This window comes from Cajanus cajan, chromosome 5, assembly GCF_000230855.2.
Source record: "Cajanus cajan strain Asha chromosome 5, NIPB_CcT2T_4, whole genome shotgun sequence".
NCBI lineage: Eukaryota > Viridiplantae > Streptophyta > Magnoliopsida > Fabales > Fabaceae > Cajanus > Cajanus cajan.
Window position 1 is genome coordinate 70539029 of NC_138521.1, and position 20771 is coordinate 70559799.

The 20771-nt window shown below is 32.2% G+C and overlaps 3 protein-coding genes and 2 non-coding genes across 5 annotated transcripts; all 5 read left to right on the forward strand.

Moving 5' to 3' along the window:
* Nucleotides 1–1026: 1026 nt before the first annotated feature.
* Nucleotides 1027–7070, forward strand: FASS (tonneau 2 (TON2)). The gene is made up of 12 exons (XM_020372038.3): nt 1027–1357; nt 1489–1580; nt 2061–2123; nt 2215–2313; nt 2964–3122; nt 3313–3384; nt 3807–3939; nt 4916–4980; nt 5209–5284; nt 5553–5654; nt 5931–6123; nt 6575–7070. Exons 1-12 carry the CDS (start codon nt 1219–1221, stop codon nt 6810–6812), a joined length of 1431 nt encoding a protein of 476 aa, XP_020227627.2. The 5' UTR covers nt 1027–1218; the 3' UTR covers nt 6813–7070.
* Nucleotides 6330–6447, forward strand: LOC114916595 (small nucleolar RNA snoR104). Its single transcript, XR_003805152.1, has one exon. It is a non-coding gene; the product is annotated as a small nucleolar RNA snoR104 (small nucleolar RNA).
* Nucleotides 7071–7690: 620 nt separating the features above from the next.
* On the forward strand, nt 7691–10758 carry LOC109808819 (Tetratricopeptide repeat (TPR)-like superfamily protein). Its single transcript, XM_020371970.3, has 2 exons — nt 7691–8184; nt 8623–10758. Exon 2 carries the CDS (start codon nt 8931–8933, stop codon nt 10656–10658), a length of 1728 nt encoding a protein of 575 aa, XP_020227559.1. The 5' UTR covers nt 7691–8184; nt 8623–8930; the 3' UTR covers nt 10659–10758.
* Nucleotides 8376–8496, forward strand: LOC114916596 (small nucleolar RNA snoR104). The gene has a single exon (XR_003805153.1). It is a non-coding gene; the product is annotated as a small nucleolar RNA snoR104 (small nucleolar RNA).
* Nucleotides 10759–13044: 2286 nt separating the features above from the next.
* LOC109809161 (Galactose oxidase/kelch repeat superfamily protein) lies at nt 13045–19297 on the forward strand. The gene is made up of 16 exons (XM_020372397.3): nt 13045–13340; nt 13411–13489; nt 13608–13751; nt 14064–14141; nt 14257–14361; nt 15101–15167; nt 15255–15316; nt 15466–15605; nt 15732–15858; nt 15987–16101; nt 16359–16447; nt 16775–16858; nt 16936–17274; nt 18036–18548; nt 18754–18813; nt 19015–19297. The coding sequence occupies exons 1-16, from the start codon at nt 13303–13305 to the stop codon at nt 19099–19101; spliced, it is 2127 nt and encodes a 708-aa protein (XP_020227986.1). The 5' UTR covers nt 13045–13302; the 3' UTR covers nt 19102–19297.
* Nucleotides 19298–20771: the final 1474 nt, after the last annotated feature.

The following is a 20771-nucleotide window of genomic DNA, read 5'->3' on the forward strand; positions in this document are numbered from 1 at the left end:
AATTTTACTTATTTTTAAAATAGTAATATATTTATATTTAAATGAGATTTTAAAGTCAATAAAGTTTATTACAACTTAAAATATCAATAAAACAAGATTTAATTTGAATATGAAAATAATAATAACAAACATACAATAATAATTAATAGTTAACGTAACTTAAATTAAATTTAAAATAATAATTATAATTTTAAATAAAAATCTAATTTAATTTTCAAAGTAATAGCATCTCCATAATAATAATTTAAATTAAAATATAATAAAGTCGATAAAATATTAATATCATTGTTGTAAATTATGTCCAAAGATCACTATAAAGTAAAAAAAAAAGAATATAAAAAACCAAATTAACTAAAAAAATTATAGTAAGAAAAGTTTAATGATTATACCATAAAATAATTTTATACTATCAATTGATAATATATTATTATTATTATTATTATTATTGTATGCTTATTTATTTATTATAAAAGTTAACTTTATTACAAAATTGTAATTAAAATTAAATGACAGTGTACACTGTACACCTTAATATATCACCTATTTTAAATAAGAATCTTAGCGTATACAAATATTTAAATTTATAATAATTTTTAAATTATTATATTATAATATGTTATAAGTATAACACACGACTAATACTTGATGAGATTTTGGTTAGATAATTTTCAAGGAAATTTTCTTTCCAACCACAATTGATTTTTCCAAGTTCAAATCAAGTTTTTTAATTATCAACAAACTTTTAGTATAACTAATATTAAATTCGGTCTTTTAAAGTATTAATAACATAATTATAAAAAATAATATAAAATTTATAGTTAACAAATTCAAGTTTATTACCACTTAAACTAAAATATATTAATAATGATTAGTGAAAAGTTAGAATAAATGATTTAAGTTGTGAGGTATGAGTAACTACCCCTTAACTTTTTAACATTATGGTAAATATTGGTTTTAAAATGAAGAAGAAAAAAAGTAGAAAAATTAGTTTGGGATGGGAAAAGAGGAAGTAGTGGGGTGGGGGTTAAAACTTAAAACGGATGGAGTGATGGATGAGATGAAATGAAAGGTGCATAGCAATAGCATAGGTGAGTGAGTGAGTGTGAGTTAATGTTAATGTTAATGTTAATGTTGTTAGGGTGAAAGCAAAAGCAAAAGCAAAAGCAAAAGTAGAAACACAAGTTTGATTCAGATCCTCTCCGACGGGTTCAGTTCGCCATGTACAGCGGCTCCAGCGACGGCGAAGCCCATGACGCCCCTCAGAGGAAAATTCCCCCGGCCTCCTCCATGCTCTGGGTCCGCAATCTTCGCCGTTTCATCGGATCCGGCGCCGGTCTCGGATCCGAAGCCTTGATGGGTTCGTATTCGCACACCTTCCTCATTATTCATCGTCTATTGTCTCAGGAATCCTTTAATCGTTAATTTGAGTGCTCTATTTATTTCTCAATGCGATGCGCTGTCTCCCAATCCCAAACCCTAATTTCGCAGAGCTTGAGACGAAAAGAATTTTGCTCGACATTTTTAAAGAAAAGCAGAAGAAAAGCGCCGAAGGTGGTACAATTCCGAGTTTCTACAAAAAGGCATGTGAAATAAAGAAACAAAGCGATGCTTATTTCTACTCATTTTTGTTGCGTATTTTATGCACGTCTCGAGCCGGTACAATTATTGCGTTCTTATACTTTATTAGTGATGCTGGACTCTTGAAGACATGCTTGTGTATTAATTTTTTTTTTTTTTAAGATGTGCACCTTTATGGATATGTTTGTTGTGATTAGTTTAAGTGTCTGTCGCGTGAATTACAATAGCAGCCACTTGCAGATTGACTATTTTAAGGATTTAATTCAAATTGATAAGATATCTGTCATTTACTTTTGCCCTGTTGTTATTTAGAGCAGGCAGATTCATACTTGTTGTATTACTTTGTAAGGTTATTTTTTCAATCTTTACAGATTATATAGGATGGTTTGTAGATGTTTGGACTTTAGATTTGGGTTTCTTTGGCATTTATGTAAGAACCTCCATCTGTGGTTCAAGCATTGATATGTCTCTTCTTTGTTCAGAAACCTGAAGATGGATCAATCAGTCATAGAGTCCAGAGATTGGCGAAGTATCGCTTCCTAAGGGTATCTTTTTCTGGCTTAACTCTGTGTTGGTTATGTTTTCCTAAACACTTGATATTTTCTCAATTAGTAACATTCATGGTGTGTTGAACAGAAACAATCAGATCTTTTGCTGAATGCTGATGATTTGGATGCAATGTGGGTGTGCTTAAGGGAGAACTGCGTGATTGATGATGCTACTGGTGCAGAAAAGGTCTGCCATTTTCACATTTGTGTTTTGCTTCTCCATATTTCCAAATTTTATGAAATATTCAACTGGATTTGCCTAAAAATATGACGAATCTTTTAAATCCACTACAAAAGTTATGAGAACTTGATGGGATTAACTTAACCAATCTACCTTGGTCTTAAACAAAGTTGAATTCCTGAACTCTTGTGTTCATGCAAACATAATAGCTTGTTACATCACATCCTCAATAACCATCCATGCTTATGGGTTTTGACAGTTCCTCAATTGTCATTTGATCCTTATATAATTTTCATGATCAGAAATTATTCCAACAAGTGAAATTTGACTTGCACTCTGCATATCCTTCTATTGGAGTTTGATATGTGTGCCATTATGGATTTTTTCTGAGGCATTCTTATTTGTTTCTTAGTGATGATATAAACATACTCTACCTATGTCTATTTTGTCTATCAAAATTATTTTTTCCTGTTATGGGTGATTCATGTTGTTCATCTAATTTATAATTTGGCCAAGATTTCCACAGATAATCTCAAAATTACTATAACATTGTTTATTACGAATCATGCTTTTTTTTTTTTAAATGCTTGGCTATTTTAGCTCCATACTCCACTTTTACAACAATCCTGATGCATACTTCAATTTGTTTCTTACAGATGAATTATGAAGACTTTTGCCACATTGCCTCTGTATGTACAGAACAAATAGGTCCTAAATGCCGGCGGTTTTTTAGTCCTTCAAACTTTATGAAGTTTGAGAAAGATGAGCAGGGAAGAATTGCCATTCTACCCTTTTACCTTTATGTGATGCGAACGGTAGGTCATCTGCTAGTGTTTACTGTTTCATTGGCATTGCTGTTTAATTCTTCTGAAAATACTTCAGTATACATGCATCCGCTTTTGTTTCTTCATTAAAATTTATTTTATGTTGTGTGCATGCACCTTGAACCTGATGAATCTATCTAATGTTCATGACGGCTACTGAGTACTGATTATGGTTGTGCAGGTATCACTTACACAGGCAAGAATTGATATGAGTGAGCTTGATGAGGATTCTGATGGTTTCCTTCAGCCACATGTATGAATTCTTAATGCTATTATGCTTCCAATTATTTAAAATTGAACAATCAGTTTGGTTTCTCATCTATTTATTTTTTTTGCTGTACATATATCATATATGCATATTTTTTCTTATATTGAAAATAGTCATTTCTTTGGTTCAATTTTCTATATGCTCTTTTCCTCAAACAGTAGCATTTCACAGTTCAACCATGTTCATGGAGTGGTATCACACATTTCATTTTATATTGACATGCATATAATTCTTACATTCTGACCTTAATTTTATACAGTGAATAAATTCCTTTTTTAGCCATATTAAGTATTTGAGAATTCTAACCTCTAGGGTGGTTTATTTAATAAGCTCAAATATTATTATTTTAAGTTAACCTTCATTTGTTGTTGCTAATTGTTATTATTATTTTTGACTTTGATCTTCAGGAAATGGAGGCCTATATACGAGGTCTTATACCCAACTTGGCACAGTTACGTGATATGCCCGCAGCCTTTGTTCAAATGTATTGTCGAATTGCTGCACACAAATTCTTCTTCTTTTGTGATCCTCATAGAAGAGGTTTGCATGACTGATATCTTTTAGATGCTGCTTCATGGTTGAATTTTCTCTGTTTGGACTTCTGTATGGTTACAAAAGATATGCTTTTCTAATTTTAAAATAAGAAAATAAAAATTTATTGAGGGAAAACCAATGGGGGCATATCCATATAGCTGCTTTCCAATATGTTCTATGAATAAAAGAAAAAACCGATAGAAATTTAGTACAGAATATATGTAAAGTAGTCCCCTTCAATATTTTCATTGGAGTTTGTAAATAGTTACTCACAACAATCCTGTTATTTTCAATATTCATCTTGTAATAGATGGTTCAAATATGGGATGCTGTTTAGCAATTGTTGAAGTTAACTGTTGACCCCAGAAAGCTATTATATTATATCCTTGGCAGCAATAAATCATTGAACTTAATTTCACTGAGAAAATCCCATTGATGAAGCTTCTAGTCAACATTTTGCATCTAGTCAGAATCTTACATTTGCTAATACAGATGAGAAAAAGGAAACCTTGATGAAACACAAGCTTCCCAGATATTTCCCCGCAGAATGTCTTGTCTCTGCCACGGGGTTTCATCAAATAAAGGCTATTGATGCTTAGATTATAATCCCAAATCATTTGCCACCAATCTTTTGCACCATAAAACATGTCGAAGATGGCTTTGATGGGTTTATTATTGAATCTAATTAATAACTAATATTGGTGCTGCCACCCTATGTGTTGCTTATTCAATATTTTTGAGACATTGTTTAATTTTACATCTACTGCAACAGTGACGGGCTCGTGTATTACAAATTAGTTTCTTGAATACCACTATAAATTACAGGTCATTAAGGGTTGTAACTAAAGGATATAAGCACTAGATTTTGTAGTTTGATTAGTTCCCTTCATGAATATTCAATTTGATGTTGTGTTGCAAATAATTTACTACTACTAATCTCTAGTACTATCAAAATCTAGATAATATATATTTTTTCTTATAGGAAAAGCTTGCATCAAGAAAGTGCTGCTTAGTAATTGTCTCCAGGAACTCATGGAGCTTCACCAGGTAGATTGTTTAAGAACTTCTCTTTATATCTTTAGAACCAAACACCAAAGTATTCAGTTCTCCCCCTTTCCTTTGGTTCCTATTGTCATGGACCTTCTGGCGCTGATCCTTTAATGCATTACCTCACATGATTCATTTGCTTTGTTTAATAATAACTGTGAACAATATTTTGTTCTAACTCCATACAAGTTTGAAACTCTATTTGAGTATATTGTTTGTATATTTCAGGAAAGTGAAGAAGAAGTCACAGACACAGAGCAAGCCGAAAATTGGTTCTCTTTGACTTCTGCTCAACGTATATGTGGTGGGTTTCCTGTGTAGTTTTAGGATTCAGACTCATTTACCAGATGCTTCTGGTCCATTCTACTCCATCTTTGCCTGTTTGTAATACGTTTGGCATAGTGTTAAGGAACTTTTTTTTTATTTTATCAAATTCTTACTATGTAAATTTCTCATTAAACTCGTATGTTGACAGGACTAGATTTCATGATAAATTGAAATTATAAATATAATTAGACCTGAAACTATTTCCTGTCAATTTGTGTTTATGTTTATTCTTAATTTTTCTGCAGACATGTTTCTTGCCCTTGATAAAGATACAAATGGGACATTAAGCAAGCAGGAGCTGCGAGAATATGCAGATGGGACTCTGACTGATATTTTTATTGAGAGAGGTAGAGATTATTACCATAATACCCTATTCAGTTATGGTGTAAATTTTGGCACGAACATCTATTTACATATTCTGAACTCCAAATTCCGGCTTCCTTCAATTTCCACCTATTGGTAACAATAGCTGTGTTTGATGCCCTTGTTCTCTAATTTACTGTGCTATTGTCTTTTACTGCTGGATTGTAACATCTTCTTGGGCTAGTTTAGCAACGTGTGACTTGACTGTCAATGATAATTCAATACTAATTGCCTTTTGTAAATAAATGCACTTCCTGTAGTATATGATGAACACGTTCGTCGTGGAAAGAGTGGTGGTGGGAATGCCCGGGAGATGGATTTCGAGAGTTTCTTGGACTTTGTTCTGGCTTTAGAAAATAAAGACACCCCAGAAGGATTGACATACTTATTTCGGTGCCTTGATCTTCAAGGGAGGGGTTACCTCACTACAGCTGATATTCATTCCCTTTTCAGGTAAATTGTCATTATGTTGCTATACTAGTATTTATTAAGTATTTACCAAAATCTTTTTCTATAGTCTTTTTCTTCACTATTTTTCTTGGGCTCTTTGATTTTAACATGCATGTGGTATTGATATTAGTTTTTTTTTTTTTTTACAATAAATTTTCAATGTTCTAAACAAGTAACTAATGTTTATTTCTGTCATGGGAAGAATAGAAGGGGAGCATCTAAATGAAAAGATGCTGCCTGATACAATCTTCCTATAGAGAAAAACTGTTGTTTCCTGCTTACAGCGCTTGAGCAAGTACTGTAGGTCTCGAATAGACAGTGACAAAATAGTTGTAAGATGGAATCCCGGAGATTTTTGATGTCCCGTAACTGGCAATGTGATTTGATGGTTATGTAATTTGACATTGTCAGTTTAGCTTTTCACTCACAGACCCCTTTCTTGTGAAATAAACAGAGATGTACACCATAAATGGATAGAGGGTGGCAACTATGAACTTTGTATTGAAGATGTAAGAGATGAAATCTGGGATATGGTTAAGCCAGCAGATCCACTCAAGATAACATTGGCAGACCTACTGTCCTGCAAACAGGGTGGAACTGTAGCCAGCATGCTCATAGATGTGCGTGGTTTCTGGGCTCATGACAACAGAGAAAATCTTCTCCAGGAGGAAGAAGAGCCAGAGGAAGAATGATACTGATCATGAGCTTGCTAACATAAAAGTGCTGTCTCAGATACATTTCAACTTAGGATTCCTCACAGGATGTAACACCGCTCATATGTTTGAATTATTAATTGTGGAATTAGTTGTGTTTTTTGGCATGTTAACTGTAAAAAACATCATAAAATAGTGTGTATGTAGTAGTAGCCATTGGTTCTAAGTTCGATCCTAAACTATAGCCAAATGCTTTTTGATGATTGGATATAAAGTACGATATTGCTTTGTTATCTATGCTAACTGCTAAGTGATGTCCAATAATTCAATTTTTTTAATAAGTTATATAATCTCACTTTATTATTTAATTAATATTATAATTTAAATTATTTAAATTAATTATAGTCAAAGTCATTATATTTTAAAAATAAACATATATCTTATAAACAAGTTAAGCTAAACTTTTATAAAGTATAATTTACATATTTTTCCCCATCTCATCCCGAGTATTTTTTTAATTTTCATGTTTTTAATTGTTTTGTATAATTTTTTTTTCTTTTAATTTACTAGTTGATTAACTAATTTAAGAATTCCTCCTACTCTTTCAAAAACTAATAGAAAATAGATTTTTAAGTCAACAAACTAAGGTTTTAAAAAGAACAAATCAAACTTAAAAAAGAAAATTCGTAAGAAATATCAAGTCAAAGTCAAGCCTTAAATTATTTAAATACAACATATTTATTTTAATAAAGTTTTGAGAATCCTACGTTGTATACATAAGAAATCGAGGAAGTCTTATTTTGGTCATAATTATAAAAGAAAATATTTTTCATAATTATAAAAAAAAAATATTTTAAAATGTTTCATAATTATAATATATATTTATTTATTTGTCATAATTATTAAAAAATTACATTTTAAAACGTTAGTCGATAATTTTTTATACTCTTAATTTATTGAGCATCGGCTCATTATCAATTAAATTATTCTTTTTGATATCGGAGGCATGCAATGTGACTTGAGCTTCAGAAATTAGGGTTAAGTTTCGTTCCAAGTTCCCTCCATTCACTTGATGGTTAAATAATCGAATTCCAAACCCTTGTAGTTGTACCGCACAGGCCCCGTAATTATAAGAATTTCACCACCACTTTCATTTCAAAGGGTTCCCACTTCCCACCCAACCTCTCATTCCCTCAACAATCTTTTACGGAACCTCAAAAATCCTGACTGTTGTTGCACTTTTCAGAAACTACGGTTTCTCAGATTCCACTTGAGCCACATTATTCAAAAACAAATCGAAGCTGCTTCGTATGCTTCAATCTCCCAACTTGTTCAGAGTCATTAGACATGATTGTTTCCATGCTTTGATCTTCAAAGGACCTTACTATAGCTATATTCACGCCCTTCTCTGGTGAACTTTCATTCTGTTGATATACCATTTATATAATATTTACATCTATGTCTAATGTGTTTGTTTTTCCTACTATTTTTTTTGGCTCTTTGATTTTAACTTGCATGTGGTAGTGAAATTAGTTTTTTACACAAGTTTTCAATGTTCTAAACGAGTAAAGAACGTTTGGTGCTGTTATTGGAAGGATAGAAGGGGAGCATCTAGATGCCGAGATGTTGCCTGATACAATCTTCCTATAGAAAAAAAAAACTGTTATTTCCTGTTTGCAGTGCTTGAGAAAGGTCTGCAAATCTCAAATACACAGTAACAAATTAGTTATAAGTTGGAACCCACAAGATATTTGATGTCCCCTGACTGGCATTGTGCTTTAGTGATTATATTACCTGACATTGTTATTTTAACTTTTTTTTTTCCCCTTAATTGTAAAAATAAAAACAGAGATGTACACGGTAAATGGATATGTTTCAGCTAGAGGGTGTCAACTATGAAGGTTGTTATGAAGACATAAGGAATGAAATTTAGGATATGGTTAAGTCCGCCTTGATGTCACTTGGCCTACTTGTTAGTGATAACTGTAAAATCCCAATAATCGGGACTAATTGGTGTTTGTGTCGGTGTTCAGCATCAATGTTGTTGGCAAGTAATAGTGAAAGGAAATGCTGAGGAAGAAGATCCACTATGTCAGGTTTTGCTTGGGTTGAGTGGTTAAAAGTTTCCTTTTTTATAGAAAACCCAAGAAAGCTTAAATGGTAGTTACAAAATTGATTACGTTGATGAAAAAATGTTCAACTGTGAAGCAGGCAAAGCAAATCCATGCCCACATATTGATCAATGGTCTTACCCGTCTTCAACCCCTTTTAATCCATCACATGCTTCTCTGGGATGTCACTAATTACAGAACCATGGCACACTATGCCTACTTGATGCTTCACCATTTACATAATCCTGATTCTTTCTCGTGGGGTTGTGTAATTCGATTCTTCTCTCAAAAGGGTCTATTCACTGAAGCCGTTTCTCTCTATGTTCAAATGCACAGGATGAGCTTGTGTCCAACTTCACATGCTATATCCTCTGCTCTCAAGTCATGTGCTAGGATTCAGAACATGTTGGGTGGTGTGTCAATTCATGGGCAAGTTCATGTGTTTGGGTTTAATACCTGTGTTTATGTACAAACTTCCCTTCTAGATTTGTACTCAAAAATGGGTGACATGGCAACTGCTCGGAAGGTGTTTGATGAAATGGCTGAGAAAAGTGTGGTTTCCTGGAATTCTTTGTTGTCTGGCTATGTAAAAGCTGGTAACTTGGATGAGTCTCGAGATTTTTTTTACGAGATTCCTGGGAAAGATGTCATATCTTGGAACTCTATGATCTCTGGATATGCTAAAACAGGAAATATGGATCAGGCATGTACTTTGTTTCGACAAATGCCAGAGAGAAACCTGGCCTCCTGGAATGCAATGATTACTGGCTTCATTGATTGTGGAAGCATAGTGTCGGCAAGAGAATTTTTCGATGCAATGCCGAGGCGAAACTGTGTCTCTTGGATAACAATGATTGCTGGGTATTCACAGAGTGGGGATGTTGACTCTGCTCGTAAACTATTTGACCAGATGGATCACAAAGATTTGCTCACATATAATGCTATGATAGCTTGTTATGCTCAAAATAGCAAACCCAATGAAGCCCTTGAGCTATTCAATGATATGCTTAAACCAGATATCAATGTACATCCAGATAAGATGACTTTGACTAGTGTTATATCATCTTGTTCACAATTGGGGGATCTGGAACACTGGTATAGCATTGAGTCACGAATGAAAGACTTCGGAATTGTATTGGATGATCATTTGGCTACTGCTTTAATAGACTTGTATGCAAAATGTGGAAGCATTGACAAGGCATATGAGCTATTCCATAGCCTGAGAAAGAAAGATTTGGTTGCGTATTCTGCAATGATCTATGGCTGTGGAATTAATGGAAAGGCATATGATGCAATCAAGTTATTCGAACAGATGCTTGCTAAATGCATTGGTCCTAACTTAGTAACCTACACTGGACTCCTAACTGCTTATAATCATGCTGGTATGGTTGAAAAAGGTTATCAGTGCTTTAACTCCATGAAGAACTATGGACTGGTGCCTTCAATGGATCATTATGGAATCATGGTTGATCTATTGGGGAGGGCAGGATATCTGGATGAAGCATATAAACTTGTAATAAATATGCCAATGCAACCAAATGGTGGTGTTTGGGGAGCTCTGCTTCATGCATGCAGATTACACAATAATGTGGAACTTGGGGAAATAGCTGTCCAGCATTGCATTAAGCTGGAGAATGATACAACTGGTTATTGTTCTCTTCTTTCTAGCATATATGCTACTGTTGGAAAATGGCATGATGCCAAGAAGTTTAGAATGGATATGGAAGGAAAGAAAATCATCAAGATACCTGGATGTAGTTGGACAAGTATCTAATTTACAGTTTAATGTTCATATATTATTTGTGAAGAAAATATACACTATTAATTATATAGAAAACATGCTAAATATAAATTTTAAACAAATTATTATAAAATGATTAGTTTTTAATTACAAGACGATATATAATACGATAAGTATGGAGAGAAACCTTTACGCTCGCTAGTGTGCACAAATTAAATTATTTAACTTATTAACTTTATTTTTCCTCTGTCCAGTTAAGATGACTTGAAATGAAAATAACTGGTTATTTATCAAGTCCTCAAAGTTTAGTTCACAACCTAAATAATAAAACAGAAACTTCACTTAATTCCATTATAAAATACTTAAATAATAGTATGGAAATTTCATTTCATTTCATTCCATTCATAATAGCGTTATGATTTGAAAGTTTTATAAGATAAAATTCTCCTCATACAACAAACACCTAATTATAATTTAGTAAGAGGATTGTTATATCCTTCGAAATATTAAAATATTAATATCTTTTTAATAAATTTATTATAAAATAATTATTTAATTTAATATTTTATAATTTAAATTAATTTTTTAATAATTCGAAATAATTTTTAGAACATCTATTATTTTTCTTTTAATAATGATGACATAAGACATTCCACTCATTAATTCTTTTACTATATTTTTTTCACATTTTTTTTATTACAAAACACTTTAATTTTAATAAAACAGCAAAAAAAAGTGACCTCCTCCCCCCAATCTCCGTCTTATTTTCCATTCTAAATAAATATATATTTTTTACGTATATCCAAACAAAGTGATAAAGGAAAGGACACCTGCGATACTCGACGTTTTCAAATGATGGCAGCTCTAATCATAGAACACCCATGTAGACATTTATCACGGTTCTATATTATCGTTTAAATTTGGTAAAATTATTTTTAAATATTTTAATGTTGTTAAAATACATTTTAAATTATATGCTTATAATAAAATAAAAGGATTCTCTTAAAAAATAAGTATGTATTGATGGTATAAAATAATTTGTGGTAATTAATTTTTATTAAAAAAGGAAATAATGTTTAAACTTGAAAAAAAAAAAAGAACTGAATAGAGGGTCTGCTTTTGTCCTTTTACTTTCTGTGGGGCCCATAAAGCAAACACTGACGTGTGATACGGTCTATGCTTTTCCTCATCGACCAAGTCCCGAGACAACTGACCCCACTTCGCGCTGAAATTGACAATTAAAAAAAACAAAACTTTTACTAAAAACATGACATTTCATATTATTAGTATATTTTTTATACTACTTTGTTTGTATGTATAAAACTTCTCTCTTCTTTTTTATTTGTCATTTTTATAAGACTTTTTTCTTCTAATTATTAATTATATTAATTATATATATATATATTTTTTGGTTCGTTCCTAGAGTAGTTAATCTCCTCGCTACGTTGGAGGCACCTCAAAGGGTGGGATAGCTGACCCCAAGATTTAACGCGGTTGCATACACAAGGCAGGATTTGAACCCCTGACCTTGCTTAAGCGTGGATCAACCCCTACTGCTGAACCACACGCTTGAGACTATTAATTATATATATTTAAAAATATTTTTATTTTATAAATAATTTTTCAAAAAAATAATAAATACTTGAAATTAATTAGATAAATATCCTCTTATTAAAATTAGAAAGGATGAATTGATATATAGATATTTTAAAAATATATATTAATTAATTAGATAAAAATGATTGAATGAAAAAATAATTTAAATTATTAAAAATTTAATACTCTTATCTAAATTAATTAACTTTAAAGAGTGTAATTTAGTTTTAAAATGTTATAATTATAAACAAAGTATTATAAATTTTCTATTTATTCGTTAATCTAATGATAATGATTAGTAGTACATGTTAAGTTTAATATTAATTTTAAGTAATTTAAAATATAAATCTAAAAAAAATGGTGAGAGTTATAATTTTATTTTAGTTTTTAAGAACATTTTTAATGGAGAGAATTTATAGAGTATTTTATTCATAAATAATAATACTTATTAGCAACTTCTTCAATTAAAGTACGATAATATAACACAAAAATTACTTAAAAATAGATAATAATTTTTAAATAAGTATTATTATTAGAATACAAATTAAATAATAAAAGTTTATAAAAATACAAAATTTTGAAAGAATGTTATCCATGAAAAAGTAGGAAGAAATTATTTTGAGTAAGTCATATATTTTATAAAAATTAAAAAAAAAATGAGTATTTGAATATTTAAGAAAAAAGAATTAATAAAAGGATGGGTTAATTTCCGTGGTGACTGAAGCAACGGTAACTTGGAAAGCGTAAACAGTAGTGTAGGGCGTATCGTATCCAACCAAATCCTTCTTTTGTGGACACAGACACTGACATCTTGCTAACGTGCGCATCCTCTGTCTCATTTATGTTTCTTCTGTCTCTACTCTTTGCTTCTTCACTTCTCAACTTTCATGCTTCTTCCTTCTTCATTCTTACAAACACAGATATCATATCCATCTTGTTTTCAAACACCCTTTTTCTCTCATTTCCGAGTTGTGACTTGTGATGATGTTGTCATAATGTAATGTACCTTCTTCCCTTTCTTCCCTTCTAGTTCTAGGGTTACTCTCCACTTTCTTCTTCCTCTCTCGCATTCAGCTTCATCATGTTTGGCTTCTCTCGTCGCCGTATGAAACTTGGCAGGTAAATCACTTTATTTCCTATTCCTAACATCACTTGCAAGCATTTAACTTAACATTGGTGTGTGTGTCAGATTGAAGGTGCAGCTTTCTGAGGCCAATCAGGGAACCAGAACTCCCGTCAGGCACTCCAAACGAAGTGGAAGCTCCAATGTAGCGTTTTCTTTCTTACAATTTCTTTTAGCCATATCACCAGTCAATGTTGCATTTTTAACGCATTTTCATCTTCATTCAAACAAAGGGGTGTTCCTAAGTTTTAAGGTTGTTCCAGGGAGAAGTAGATGCAGGGTCAAGTGGCCATTCTGGTGAAGGTGATTGCCAGCCTTCAACTGAGATAAGTAGTTGTGCATCTGGCAGCTCAGAGAACTGGATGGTGCTGTCTATTGCTGGGGATATACCCACTCCTAGATCCAATGTCTGTAATCTCATTTTTCTTTTGCTTTTCTATCTTTTTCTCCAACTGCAACTATTATTATTACTTTTAGGTTACTATTTACTACTCATATATAGGGATTTTCTTCCTAAAATGCGTGACCAATCATAAAATAAGTAATTTTAATTGTTGATATGTCTCCTCTAATGCATGTGCGTTAACATCAAATCAACTATAGATTCTCTCCTCAATTACTTACTTTACTCTCTGAAGTGAATTGCTCACTAATCCTCATATATAGTCAGTAAAGGTAAAAAGACTGAAGTGTTGTTATTCATTGTGAATTGTGAGTAGCATGCAGCAGCAGTCATTGGGAATAAGATGATAGTGGTTGGCGGTGAATCTGGAACTGGATTGTTGGATGACGTGCAGGTATAAGTGGGGGAGATTGTTGCTGAGGTTATGAGCAGCAACATCAATATTATTTAGTAATTGCTTGCTTGTTAGTTCATCTCAACCACTGGATGGTGTTCATTCTTGTTGCCAGGTGCTGAGTTTTGACAGATTTTCATGGACCACTGCGTTGTCAAAGCTATACTTGTCACCAAGCAGTCTGCCACTGAAGATTCCAGCATGCAAGGGCCATAGTTTGGTACGTATGTGCTATTAGCAACATATTCTTAGCACCGTGGCTTATCAATCATTTTCCATTTAGTGTTCTCGAGAATACTCTTCTCTTTTCTTCACTATCACATTTTGCATTGTTTCATTGTGAAAGACATGGAATAACATATCTCTCAATATACTATTGAATTCCTCAAAATAGTGGAAAGAGCAAATCACTTTCCTGCAGTGCACCCTTGTGTCTCCAAAAACACACTATTCATCAGCAAGTTCTATCTTCAATCAACAAATGTTCTGCTTAATATTGGTTTGATCAATCAGATCTCATCGCACGACCCCTTAATCAGACAATGCAAGTGGACGAACTAGTATTAAGAGTTTGGAATGCTCCTCATCAAATTAATTATATATGATATGAAAAATTTGGGCCCTATAACTTTGAATATAAAGTTCATAAAAAGAAATATGAGCGGAGAATTTAAAAAGGAAAAGACACTATTTTCCTATATTAAAAAAGAAAATCTATAAGTAATTTGGTTCAAAGTAGTTAATAGAAACTTGACAATGAGGAACAAGAAAAGTACCATAGCTACTTCTCTACTTCAATATACTCTTGTATTTGAGCTTTGTATCTTTTGTATATTACTTTTCGTAATCAAGTGTTTTGTGTTGAAATGCCTCTTGTTTTAAGTTTATAATAATAATTGGTGATGATTTGTGCTTTCTTTCTAGTCTCTCTTACACTTATTTGATTATAAATTGGCAAGGTGTCCTGGGGGAAAAAGGTACTCCTCATTGGAGGGAAAACAGACCCAGGAAGTGACAGAATTTCAGGTTCAATTTCATGTTGTCTACATGTGTTAGTTCTGTCCTGTTTATTGTTGTGAAATTGTTCTGATTATAATTTTGGTGCTTTTATAGTATGGGCATTTGATACAGAGACAGAGTGCTGGTCACTCATGGAGGCCAAGGGAAACATACCGGTAGGACATTCGTCTCATAACTGTGCAAATGATGCAGTGATAGAAATTGCTAGTGCATCGTCTTTATTTATATATGGAATCGTGAGAAATGATAGAAACATAACCTGTAACGGCACATTAGTACTGAACAAAGAATTTCTTCTTGGTAGGTTGCTCGTAGTGGTCACAGTGTTGTTAGAGCTGGCTCGATCTTAATATTGTTTGGCGGTGAGGATGCAAAAAGGAGGAAATTGAATGATCTACATATATTTGATCTCAAGACCTTGACATGGGTTCCACTTGACTACACGTAAGTTGTAAGTTGTTAAAATGAAAGTAATTTTGAAAAGAAAAAGTTGGACTTAGTTGTGATTATCCCTACATAATCTCCCAATACCCTGATGTTATGTTGCTTTTGAAATTATATTACTTGCAGTGGAACAGCACCTTCTCCAAGACTCAACCATGTAGCTACTCTTTATGATGACAAAATTCTTTATATATTTGGAGGATCATCAAAATCCAGGACATTAAATGATTTATATTCATTTAATTTTGAAAAGGTGAGTGAGCTCTATAAGTTCAAATATATTTCAATACCGTGCAGTATAACTGCTTGATTTCTTCACAGAACAGTGTAGATGAAATCTTCATCGACCGCATAATTTGATTAAAATATATATTTCTTCAGATGGCATGGTCAAGAGTAAAGATACGAGGTTTTCATCCATCACCTAGAGCGGGTTGTTGTGGCATCCTACGCGGTACTAAATGGTATATTACAGGGGGTGGAAGCAGGAAAAAGAGTATGTTTTATGATGGAAGAAGCATCTGTTCATGATATTAAACCTACAATTGATTTGTGTTTTGAACTTCTGCTGTTTCAATTGTGGAGTAATAATTTATACATTGATCTGAAGTGCTTTACTCTCTAATCATGCTTGTTACTCTTGCCTTTCTTTTCTAGTGTTATGCTGTTATGCATTAAACAATGGTCTGTACATTATTTCACACTATGAACTTATTCTATTTGTTTTTAAAATTTCTTTCTTCTTCATTCCAGGACACGGAGAGACTGTGATATTTGATATTATAAAAAATGAATGGTCTGTGGCAATCACTTCACCCCCATCTTCTATCACTACAAACAAGGTATGCCTTGTGATACGATGATTCTATTGATCACTTGCAGTAAGTCATTGGGAATAAGATGATAGTGGTGGGCAGTGAAGTTAGGAACAAGACCTTCACTTACTGGCCTTATTTTTTGCAACTGTCCTTTATTATTTAATTAAAAGGTTATTAAATAAATAATAACAAATTAATTTTTTAATAATTTGATGATTCTATTTCATCGGCAAAGGTCCTTGGCATTCTTCACATATGACTTTTGGTCAAAATATTTCTGGTATGCAGTGCATGGCCATTTTTTCTTAATGATTGATTAAAACCATTTTATAAGATCTGTTGAATTACCAGGGTTTCAGCATGGTGCTCGTGCAGCACAAGGAAAAGGACTTTCTCGTTGCATTTGGGGGATCCAAAAAAGAGCCATCAAATCAGGTTTGATAGAAAGTATGAAATTAATATTTGAGTTCATTCTTATTGAACTTGTAACCTTTTTCTTCTTGACCTAACAGGTGGAGGTGTTGATAATGGAAAAGAATGAACTACCACTGGGAAGACAATCAACTCCCAGTAAATGTTCAGCATCTGTACTACTTGAAAAACATTCATCATCCACTAGATTGGCTTCGCTTAATGATTGTTCCCAACGTTTAGTTGACTCAGTTGCTAGACAAAATCTAGCTTCTGCAATTGAACATGGTTCTGGAAGGAGATCTCTATCAGAATCCCTGGCTGTTGATCCCAATTTTCCCCCCTCAAACACCTCCCTTCGTAAGCAATTTGATCATGATGAAGAATACAATACTGATTTCAAGATGGATAAGAGCTCAGATGAAAGTTCTTTTCCTTGGGTAAAACATTTATTTTATTAGCGTTGTGTTCTAATATAAAAAATTGTTGGACATCTCAAAGCATTTGATACTTTTCGAATGTGTTTTTAAAACAGGATGGACTCACCTTAGGCATTTACCTGACAAATTTTAACGAGTTATCTGCATCTTGTTTCAGCATGTGTAAAAGAATGAGATTTGTTTATATTATGTGCTTGCTAGAAAGATTGTCTGATGTTATTAACCCTCCATCGTTAACATATTCCTAACACGTACGCGCAAATACATTTATGTAATTAGCTTCTTTTCTGATTATGTCATGCCCTATGTTCTTTCACAGGGTTCTGTTTTCTCCCTCTAAATAAGTCTCTTATGTCTAGTTCCCTTTGAGTCTCACTTTGTTGCATTAAGGGAAAACAATTAAGTCGTAGTTCTAACATTCAGATGTGAGAAGTAATGTGCAAATTGTAACAAACATCTATATCATTGCGATTCCATTTCATATTTGCATGAATTGCCTAGAGTGTTGATAATGAGCTGATTATGGTGCAACTAATGTTTGCTAGATAAAGTGCCATATTTCTATGGTGGGGTTTTTTGCTCCGATGTTGGCATCTATCGCCCCTCCTAACCCTTCATTGCGTGTAGAAATGTTATTTTATAATTTTTGAAAGTCCAATGTCAACTCATGCATCAGCAATAATTCCTACTCCAATCCTCATCCTAACATGTATGGCAAAAAAATAATGGAGCATGGAATTTTTATTTGTGATAAATTTCAGGCAGCAGATTTCAGAGCAAACGAAAATGACAATGGTAAACAGATGAACACTTGTGGAGTCAAGACCAATATGGAGGAACAAGCCTTGGCATCTGGAATTCCAATCCAACAAAATCTTGTATTTGAAAATGACATGCTAGAAAGTGATAATGTACCATTTACTGAAAACAATAAATCAGGATCACTGTCTACTTCAAATGTCTATCATTACTATGAAAGTAAAGTGGCTGCCCTATTAAGGAAAAATGGAATTCTGGAGGGACAATTGGCAGCTTCCCTGGCGAACAAAGAAGCTGCAGAGAAAAGCTTGGCATCTGTTCTTAAAAGCAGGCAGGAAATGGAGAGGAAATTTGCGGATGCAATGAAGGAGATGGAATTGATGAGAGAGAAGCTGGCTGGTCTTGAGTTAGCCCAGGAAGAGGCCAACAACCTATCAAACATTGTGCATGCTGATAATGTACGGCTTGAGCATGATGTGGCCTTCCTGAAGGCTGTTCTAGATGACACACAGAAGGTACATAGAGTTTGAATACAAGCTTAGAAGTCCTTTTGAGAATTTTTCCATTGCAAAATACTTTTTTATTTCCAATACAGAAGTTCAAAAGTATTTTTAACTTGTATCTAAACAGACTCATACATGCGTGACACTTTAATTTATGGAAGCTTTTGCATCCTTGTATACATGGTTATTATTATTGGCTGATTAAAATTTGTTGTAGGAGTTGCATTCCACAAGAGGAGTTATTACAGGAGAAAAAGCAAGGGCATTCCAACTACAGGTACATATTTGGTTGGCTTTAGCTGTTTTAACCTTTTTTGTTTTATATGCCAAAGTTTGAATTGAGGGGTCTGGGAAGCTGGTTGTGTTTGGTGTTTCTTGGTGTTATTTATTCAATTAAAGTTTTCCACTTGTCTGTGTCCGGTTCATTATGCTATAATGTTTTGACCAAACTTTATTGGACTTGTTGGATGTTGTACAGTATGAAGTTTTTCATCTCAAACAGAGATTGCAATCAATGGAAAACCGAGCATCTACTACACCCAGGAAACCGTTTCACGTGCAGTGAAGTGGATATTTGAAGTAGCTATCTCCACTTAAAAATTCCATGTGTATATGTATTTGATCAGGGAATCACCATACAAGTACTGTATTTATTTTCTTTGTTTTTTGCCATTATGTCGTATCAAGAAGCACGGTGTGTAAGTATATATGATATTTAGTTATTAATTCTATCTATATCGGGCAATTAATTCCTTGAGTGAGGTTCAAGTTTTGTATAAATCTCAAATTAAAGTTAATACTGCGATCTATTTTCTAACACATTAAAAATATTTTTATTTGTACTAGAACTTTGATTCAAGTAGCACCAAGTTCTTATGAAAACAGTTAGTGATCAAATTTTGGTACTTCGATTCAATAAAACTTAAATCATAATTTGTTTTGAGTAAATGAATTGAAACATATTCTCATCCACAAATATACTAATGTATATACATGCATATAACAAATGAAGAAAATATCAAATATTACACATATATTAAGTCAATTTTGTCATATTGAGATAGGTCTACATTCTAACAATAGTATAGGGAAAAGAAAAAAGTTCCAAGTTTTCTAGAGTTGTATGCATTTTGGGACAAATCTAAATAATCGGATATACAATATGTGATGGAGGGAAAACATTAAAATAAAATATAAATAAATAAATTAAAGCTTCTAAAACAATATTTAAATAAGTTTCGTTATCATCGTTTATTATAATCGTCATGACTATAAACTTTCTTTGCATGTAATACGAATGAACAAAAGTATATTGTAAACATTTCTTAATCAAAAGAAATTAGTAATATTTTTTATAAGATATTTTATAATTTTAATAAAATATTATTTTTTATTTCACTATATATTCTTATTAAATTGTGAATATTTGTATTTATCTTTGAATAATGAAAATAAAATATTTATAAGTCAATTATTATCGGTATTGATATATAGTTAATATCTTCATTTTTTCTGCGAGAATGTAATGATAAATAATAAGAAAAGTTATTTTTACACTATGAAACCAAGAAGAAAAAAAAGGGGGGGGGGGGGGGGAAGGTAAATCATAAAAAAAGAGTAATAATTTTTTAAATTTTGGTATTGAAGTAAAAATATAGTGAGTTACTTATGGAGTGTTTAGTTAAACTTGTACTGTGATGTGACAATATAATATTCAATAAAATGAGTAATTTATATGAATAATGAGGTTTGAAAATAATAATAATATAAAGATATAGTTGTTAAATTTTAGAACGAATATTCAGAAAATTTGAATAATGATAATAATAATAATAGTTTATATCTATATATAAAAATTATTTTTTATTTTTGTGTAGATAATTTTTAAATTATTTTATCTTTTAAAATTTTAAATAATAAAAAATAAAAATAAAAAATAATGATTTTTATAAATTCAAAATCTTCAAATTCAAATATTAGACCCTATCAATTTATTTAATAAATATTGATAATTTTAAAATAATTTAAAATAAATATAGAAATACTAATATCTGGTAACAATAATGCAGGTGAGCTTGTGTGGAGGAAAGAATAAGAAAATAAGAAGATTGATGAAATTAATGGACATGAAGTGGAAAAGAGGAGCGGTGAAAGAGAGAAAGGATGCGCACGTTAGCACTGTCAGTGTCAGGTCATTGTTTTGCTCCGTATAACACGGATTTTTTTCTTCCGTCG

What these genes read in the sequence shown, in the direction of transcription:
- FASS (XM_020372038.3), top strand. Translation starts at nt 1,219, where the DNA reads ATGTACAGCGGCTCCAGCGACGGCGAAGCCCATGACGCCCCTCAGAGG. An exon ending in ATGCTACTGGTGCAGAAAAG is followed by an intron (nt 2,314 to 2,963) that starts GTCTGCCATTTT and finishes TGTTTCTTACAG; the next exon opens with ATGAATTATGAAGACTTTTG. An exon ending in ATGGTTTCCTTCAGCCACAT is followed by an intron (nt 3,385 to 3,806) that starts GTATGAATTCTT and finishes TTTGATCTTCAG; the next exon opens with GAAATGGAGGCCTATATACG.
- LOC109808819 (XM_020371970.3), top strand. Translation starts at nt 8,931, where the DNA reads ATGGTAGTTACAAAATTGATTACGTTGATGAAAAAATGTTCAACTGTG.
- LOC109809161 (XM_020372397.3), top strand. Translation starts at nt 13,303, where the DNA reads ATGTTTGGCTTCTCTCGTCGCCGTATGAAACTTGGCAG. An exon ending in CATGCAAGGGCCATAGTTTG is followed by an intron (nt 14,362 to 15,100) that starts GTACGTATGTGC and finishes TAAATTGGCAAG; the next exon opens with GTGTCCTGGGGGAAAAAGGT. An exon ending in GGGTGGAAGCAGGAAAAAGA is followed by an intron (nt 16,102 to 16,358) that starts GTATGTTTTATG and finishes TCTTCATTCCAG; the next exon opens with GACACGGAGAGACTGTGATA.